Source organism: Alosa sapidissima, chromosome 9, assembly GCF_018492685.1.
Source record: "Alosa sapidissima isolate fAloSap1 chromosome 9, fAloSap1.pri, whole genome shotgun sequence".
In the NCBI taxonomy this organism is placed as follows: Eukaryota; Metazoa; Chordata; class Actinopteri; order Clupeiformes; family Clupeidae; genus Alosa; species Alosa sapidissima.
In genome coordinates, this window is record NC_055965.1 from 23131793 (window position 1) to 23140032 (window position 8240).

At 39.2% G+C, this 8240-nt stretch overlaps 1 protein-coding gene across 1 annotated transcript in view; it reads right to left on the reverse strand.

Annotated features, from left to right (window-relative positions):
* Positions 1-7001, reverse strand: part of LOC121719447 — a 9373-nt gene extending 2372 nt beyond the window's left edge. The window contains exons 1-5 of the mRNA XM_042105090.1: positions 6918-7001; positions 2444-2761; positions 1916-2227; positions 958-1275; positions 543-722 (exon numbers count right to left, since the gene is read on the reverse strand). Coding sequence (XP_041961024.1) covers positions 543-722; positions 958-1275; positions 1916-2227; positions 2444-2761; positions 6918-6963 — 1174 coding nt within the window. The 5' untranslated portion in view covers positions 6964-7001. The remainder of the gene's footprint in view (positions 1-542; positions 723-957; positions 1276-1915; positions 2228-2443; positions 2762-6917) is intronic.
* Positions 7002-8240: the final 1239 nt, after the last annotated feature.

An 8240-nucleotide genomic window follows, 5' to 3' on the forward strand; every position in this document is an offset into this window, starting at 1 on the left:
TTACAACTGATAAAAACATGATTATATATTATCCAGAACAACACACATTATTAGGGTTTTCAGGAAAATAGGAATCACTGTAGGCTTGTATGGAAGAATGTCACTCATGTTCCAACATTCCATTCTTTATTAGTTAGGGTATTATCTATAGGACATCTACATTGGCAGATAACAAGATAACAGCTTAAGGGTACGTTAGCTTACTTTTCTAAGTGAAGAGAAGTTGTGCATTTGTGCAGTCTGCTTTTTCAGTTTTTTATAAATAAAATGTGCAATTTCGGAACATTCCTGCAGATATTGCCGGCGATAAATCAGCAAGACTAATCGATAAGACTCTATAGTTCTAGCACAGGAGAGACCCTTAAAGGAAATTAAACAAAGTATTTATATTGGTATTGTCATCGGTAATCAGCCAAAATGAGTCTAAATAAATTGTGCATCTCTATTCTAAATACAGGTATCTGAATTATACTAAAGTAGAAGTATATACAACACAAAATGATGTACAATATGGATATTAACATAAAGATTCATGTTCGTACCAGGTGATGAGGAAGCTGTGGAGACAGAATCAGATCTGGATGGTGGTGAAGTTTGTGGTGGTGGTGGTGGTGGGGGTGGGGGAGATGCAGGTATGGCTGATGGTCGTGAGGATGTGGTGAAGGAAGAGGATGGAGATGATGAGGATGACGATGATGGTGGTGGCGGTGTTTTCAATGGAGCTGGTGATGAAGGGGTAAGGTAATAATTATGGGGAGGGAAGAGAGACAGAGAGAGAGAGAGAGAGAGAGAGAGAGAGAGAAAGAACACATTTCCAGGTATCAACTCATCTTTGTTTGTGTAATGAATTCTAAAACAGATTTACACTGCTGTGGAACATTATAAATCCCTGCTTAGGTTTTCAAGGCTTCACTTCTAACTACAGAATGCTCACACATGGTAGACAGCCACATTTACCTGGCTTTGGTGTCACTTGCAGTGTTGTGTAGTAATCAAATATGGACACAGAAGTTCTGTTGGTTCCACACCAGTATTTCCCAGAATCCTCTAGTTTTAGTCCAGTGATGGTAACAGTAAAAACTCCAGCAGTGGTGTTATCATGCAAAGAGAATCTGCCATGAATGGCCGTATGTGAATTTTTCCGAGATTTAATGAGAGGCCTGTTGTTTTTGTTGCACTTATCCTTACAGAGGAATTTGATTTTCTCAGAATCCTCAGGGTGATATGGACAGATGATCTGAACTTCACCACCTTCATATCCACTCAGCTGAGTCTCTTTAAGTGGACAGAAGTAATGATAATTGTAACTGAATGCACAAAACGACAAATTATATGTATGTAAATATCTAAACATAAAATGAGAAAAACACATTGCATAAACACATATATGGAGCATATAGTTCAGGCAGGCCACAGAGTCTTGCCCAGCTTCCCTGAGCAGCTAAGCTGATTGTCCAGCTGACTGACCAGCTGATCATCTTCTGTTCTTTCACTGGCAGAGATCATTCAGAGCGTCATATTTGAGCTGCCTTAGCCTACCTTCTGACTGCTGCTTCTCTGCAAGCCTTGCAACCCACCTCCACCCCATCTCCTCCTCATACTTCTGACTTACTGTGTCAATGTTTGTCATTGATGTCTGCTCAGTTCTGTACCTATGGGGGGTTTAATCATCACTGTTCTCTCTGCCTAAATGTTTGCACATGGAATGGCAGGGGGTTCCCAGAACAGAGCATACCACCAAATGTAATATTATGCAAATGGTAAATAAAAGCTATTTATTTGACAAAGTGGTCCTGACTGAATTAAAGGGCCATTAATGACATTACAGTAATATCAAAAGCCAATGAAAGGCTTTAGTGAGACTAAACTGTGCAGAGCATTTATTATTACAACATTAATTGATCAAAGTACTCACCAATGGAGAGATGAGTCTTCTTGGTCAGAGTGATGAAGCTGTATGATCCATTTGTTCCTGCTCCACACCAATAATCTCCAGCATCTCTTTCAGTGAGCTGGTGCAAGTTCACAGAGTACTTTCCTTCATTTGTACCAGGGGATACTACTTTTATTTTTGTATTGTTTGGTGCAATTGAAGTAAGTTTGTAACAGGTAAACTCCCTCTGGTGGTGGCAGAAGTAGATGGATTTGTGTTGGTATCCAGGGCAGGTTACCTCAGTACTTCCTCCATGAAGGCCAGTCATTGCTTTTGGATTTACAGCTCGCAACGCTGGAAGAGAGCCATACGATTATATTGCATCCTTTATCTTGCTCTCTCAGTTAAATTTAGTCGAATGAAATATACATAATTGAGTAAGGTTGAGTGAAGCATTTCACTTGTTACATGAAATCTCTCATTCTCTCTTTATGGAAGTAAACACTACTAAACACTGAAGCCCACAACTCCAGAGGGGTTAATATCAGACAGTGAACTGAATGTCCAAACCTTTCTGAACGTCCAGCTGTATGTGGGTAGTGGTATTAGGAGGAGCGTTCTCCACCACACACCTATAGTCTCCACTGTCCTCAGTAGTCAGCGGAGTGATGAGCACCATGAAGTTCCCCTCTGATGAGTTGTCATAGAGAGAGAACCTTCCATTTTGTGCAGGGCTAGTTTTACTATCTACCTTTATGTTACTGGAACAACTAGTCAATGGTCCTTTGCAGAGATACTTGCTGTTGTTTTGATAGAGCAAATCATATGTACACCTAATGATGACAGCACTACCTTCATGTCCAATCACCTCAAATGTCTTAACTCCACCTGTTCATGAAAAAAAGATGTATATTAAAAAGTGAAGTTAAGATTTTAGTTTTAGGCTGTGGTCAGATGGGCAGACCTTGCAGTGATGCAGTTGCACAGAGACCATTTGCACTATGCTGATGGTCATTTCTCGTGTGGTGTTCTAGTTTCAGCTACATTATTCCACAAAGCAGAAAACACAAGCTAAAAGATGTCAAGTTAAAATATGCGCTTATGTAGAAATGTATATTCTCTGCCATTCGGACTAGGAACACACACACACACACACACATATATATAAATATATATATATTTGTGTTCCCATCAATCTAACATTGAGTATAGAATGTCCAATTGCCCTCGTTTAGGAGAGGAAAATGACATTTGCGCTCATGGTATTCCCAACTTACCTGAGGTAGAAGGTAATATTTGAATGTGTTGAGGGTATTGAATACAGTACCCTCCAGAATTATTGGCACCTCTGCTAAAGTTGACTAAAAAGTGGAACATAAAATCATCTTTTGGAAATTGATCTTAATGCCTTAACTAAAAATGAAGAACATATCCAACCTTTAAGGACACCAATGTTCTTCCTTAAAATACAGGGGCCATAAGTATCGGCACCCCTGTGTTAAATTCCCATAGAGGCAGGCAGATTTTTTTTTTAAAGGCCAGTTATTTCATGGATCCAGGATACTATGCATCCTGATGAAGTCCCCTTGGCTTTTGGAATTAAAATAGCCCCACATCATCACATACTCTTCACCATACCTAGATATTGGAATGGTTTTATTTCAGTTAGCCTATTAGCTGGTTTGATTTGCATTGAGCTCAATGAGCATAACAATAAAACCATGCCAATGGTTTGTGGGAACATCTATGATGCTGATAATGGAACTCTCTTGAAACGGTCAATACTGTACATTATGCCTTGCATACTTTCCCAGATATATAGTAGGTAGCCCAGACTGTCCTGAAAAAGGAGGATAGCATGTACAGTATACATTAAATGGCCATAATGACCAAGGTAACTATCTTATCTTATCCTAGCTGAACAACACAGGTGGCCGCTTCTGCATAATACATGGAGTGCTGGAATGTACTGTACACTATTTTTTGTGTGCAATTTTTGAACTCTGAAACTTAGCATTATGCCTTTTGGTTTGTGAACTCATTGAGGTATCATCATAACTATTCCACCTGTGTGTGCATGGTTAACATTCTGAAATGCAAAATAGCCTACATCCATAGGTAAAAAAGAAGCAAGTCTAACCTCTGAATGTCTTTTCAATTATTAATTGAATTAACTAGTTAATTAATTAATAATGAACAAGATTGATGCATTCAAAAGTTAAAATATACTAGTATTTGATACTCAGAAAATTGCAGTTTTGACACTTGAAGTAATGTAGTTATTTTCTGTAAGGGGATGATTATTCCGGGCATTACAACACATTGTTATGTTAACTGCTAATCTGTACCAGTGGTTTCTGAAATTACTTTAATAACTAATTGCCACTAATAAATCTGTGACTACCCTTTATAAAACAATTGGAGTCAGATTGGTCAAGAGACTCTAATTTAGTACATCGTCATTAAGGCACCGGGGAAAGACAGAACACGCATTAGGGACATAGGTCAGTGTTTTTCCCTTGTTTACCAGTTTTATGCGAGGCTGTGGTCCGAAGTGCATGAGCAGGCAGGCCTTGCAATGGTGCAGTTGCACAGTGAGCATTTGCATTCTGCTGATCTGCATTTCTCGTGGGGTGTTCTTGTGTCAGCTAGTCTTTAGTAATGTGAAACACACACTAACAGATGCTGAACTGAAATATGAACCAACATAACACTTTTACTCATGTAGAAATCTAAACGTTCTGTCAGTGGGACTAGCGCATGATGGTACAGGAAATAGCAGATACACAAATGCACACAAGTAGCCTACAAACATGCACCCACCATTACCAACCTACTGTACAACACACATTCTAAGGTTAAAGATTTGACTGATCTTGGACATACAGCTGTGTGCAGTAGGGCTGCACAATTAATCGAATTTTAATCACGATCACGATTTTGGCTTCCCACGATCAAATTTGCGTGATCGAGCGATATTTCAAATGCGTGCTCTACCCATAGAACCAACCTGCCAACCCATAGAACGCTCCGCTACAAAACAAATCAAGCGCTCCTTAAACCTGTCTGACCATGTGCCTGCATGCAGCCTACCAATGACAGCTGTTCCCTGCACTGTTCAGCCTGATGCACTGTGGACTAGTGACATTATGTTAACTATTAGTAGGCTAGTTAGACTATACAATAAACGACGATCAAAAATTAAATGTGTGGCACAGCAGAAGGCCAAGAGCTTGTCCCTCGAGGCGGATCATCCATTGTTCGAAAATATTTCTGATTTCAGGCAAGTTAACCAAAAATATAAGCAAAGCAGGGCTCTCAACTCATACCGTGAAACACATCACATGACGTAAACCACACATGCCTTTTTTTTATCACGTTAACTTTTAGTCCTTGTTTGCTTCCTCCGATAGCCTATAGCCTACTGTAATAAGAGTTGAGCTAACGACGGGATCTGTGAATTTTATTCATGTATTTTATAAGCTACATGTGCAACCTACAATGCATATGCGTTTCAAGACACAGCCTACTCAAAACGAGTGAACAATAATGAAAATGTAGCCTACACGTCAGTGTTTTACATATCAACGAATGACTAAACCAGGGGTGTCCAAACTGCGGCCAGCCATGCACTTTAATCCGGCCCGCCGAGCATTTATTAGTTTATCATAGGCCGCTCGCTATTTTTTTCCAGCGATAGACGACGTTGTGGTTAACTTTAGGCTACTACAAACTGCTTTACACTCTTCTTAGAGAACGTTTACAATGTCAAAACAGCTTGTCACATCGATTGCAGCAGATCTAACTACGTTATGCTAGTCCATTTAATTGGGGACGCATTTGAGCGTGGGAGAGAGGGCGATGGCAACAGTAGTTCCCACTACTGACCAATTTTAAACTGTGAGAGGGCACAGCCATAGGCACAGCACTAGCCATAGGCTATTTGAGTGGAGCTGGCAAAGAGTCTTAAAATGACAGTGCACCATTTATAAATGAATTAAACAGCATTAAATTAACAGTATTTCTTAAGAAATTATTTTTCTACAACTAAATTATTTTGTCATTTAAATAATACAAAACATTATTATTATTATTATTATTATTTGTGTGTGGCCCGCTGGCCAATTTTCAAAACCCAATGTGGCCCTTCAGTCAAAAAGTTTGGACACCCCTGGACTAAACGATTACAGTAAACTCATGAACAAGAAGCAGAGCTTAAGTGGCTAATGGGGAGCGTTGGGAGGATTCCCGGTGGGCTGTTAACGTTTTCCCAAATATTAACAAAGTAGCACGCACAAAACATTTGTTTGGAAGTTGTTTGGAAGTTTGGAAGTCGCAGTCAAATCTATATTTGCAGTAATTTAGGGGAGTAAATGTGAGGGGAAGAATTTGGGTGAGCCAGATAGCAAGTCCAATATGTTTAGGGAAAAAATATTTTTGTCACTAAAATTAATTAATAATCGTGATAAATAATCGTGATCTCAATATTGATCAAAATAATCGTGATTATCATTTTGGCCATAATCGTGCAGCCCTAGTGTGCAGTATAGAAAAATAAAAGTATAGACTATACTAGGTTAGTGAGGAGTATAAAAGTAAAATTAAACAGTACACTAAGCCAGGGTTCTCAAGCTTGTCAGCCTGCAACCCCCAAAATAACAGTGCCAGTGACTTGTGACCCCCACTATCCCCGGAGGTGGTAGAAGTATGCAAACGTAGTGCATAACAGCGCACATGCATTAATAGGCTGAAATACAAGCATAATACCACAACAAACAGCCTAACAACCATACAAATTATCATTTAACAACCATAATATAATGTATTCTATACTTTTATTAGAAGTATACATAAGTTGTGCTATTTCTAATAGTTTTTAAAAAAATCTTATTTTTGAAAATCATGTTGCGAGCCCCCCTTGCTTTCTCGCGATTCCCTAGGGGATCCCGACCCCCACTTTGGGAGTGAGGAAAGCCACTGGTACTTTAAACAATTATTATAAGACAATTATATTTGGCTTTAATACAAATAAAATAAGATTTACCTGAGAGAATAAATAGAGAGATACAGAGACGACCAATACACTCCATTATAGATTGATCTGAATGTTTGCAATGGCTGTGGTCTGTTCTATTCTGCCTGCAGCGAATCCACACATGCAGTTGATATTTGTACTCTTCCTGTTCATATACACGTGGTTAGGGCGTTGGTGTTCAGTTCACTCAAATGTGTGAGCTCCTATATTTCTACTTAGGCCTACTTCTGAGAAATACATATTGCCATATGTAATACAATTACCCTAACAAGAGAGAATATATTATTTCCTTAGTGCATGTACATTATGTCAGTTTGCTTAATGGTTACATGCATGAATGATAAAGGTGTATTAGTAGTACAGCACAATGAAGTCTCTATGCCAGCGGGGTTGTATAGAGACATCTGCTGGATAAAATTGGAATAATAATCCAATGTGTTTGTAACATGTAATAGTTGTTGGAAGGCACATGCTTGTAAGTATACCTCTTGGCATACTGCATCCTTCATAGTGGTCTGTGAACGTATTGTATATGCTACAGTACGTTCACACTCTTCCTGGTCAGACACGTGGTTTAGTCTTGTGTTTCTTTTTTTTTGTCCACACAAATGTGTGAGGTCCACCCCTTCCGCTACCCCTAGGCCTACATTCTTCTTAGAAGCACATTCATAGTAACAAAAGACTTCAACTGTATGGTGTGTGTGTGTTTTTGTCTTCATACTTCAGTGTGCCTTATGTGTAAATGCATTAAAGGTGTTCTAAGTGATGCTGGGTAACGTCACTTCTGTTGACTTTCAAACAAAACAGAGAGCTAGCTCGCTACTTCCTCCCCCTCCCTCCCGTGTTGGTCCTGTGCAATTGAAACTCTCCTGAACACGCATCTTGTCTGTGATTTGCTGGTAACAGTTTGTTATGTTTTCATGGGCTAGGTTTTCCCAGGTTGTTTTTGTTGCCATTTTTGGAGCCTGGGTTGTCCACAGAGATGTGTATTGAGCAGTTGGTTAGGTGATGTTCGCAGTAAGTGACATAAAATGTTTTAGCCTAATAAAACGCTTGGCATCACTTAGAGCACCTTTAATGATGAAAAGGCTCCATACTGTAATACTAATGCTGCTGTACATAGACAGAGGTAGAGTGACCTCTGCTGGATTAAAAATGGAAATGCAATCACCCAATGTGGCGAAATTCCTTTGGTCTGAATTAATCTATAAATATCACTCTGTGTAACCGTTATAAATATGTTCTATTTCAATTTGCCACATTGGTAAAGTGACAAACCTTGGTGTGATGGCCATGGCAACAATGTATGTGCACCTGCATGTTTGTATATTT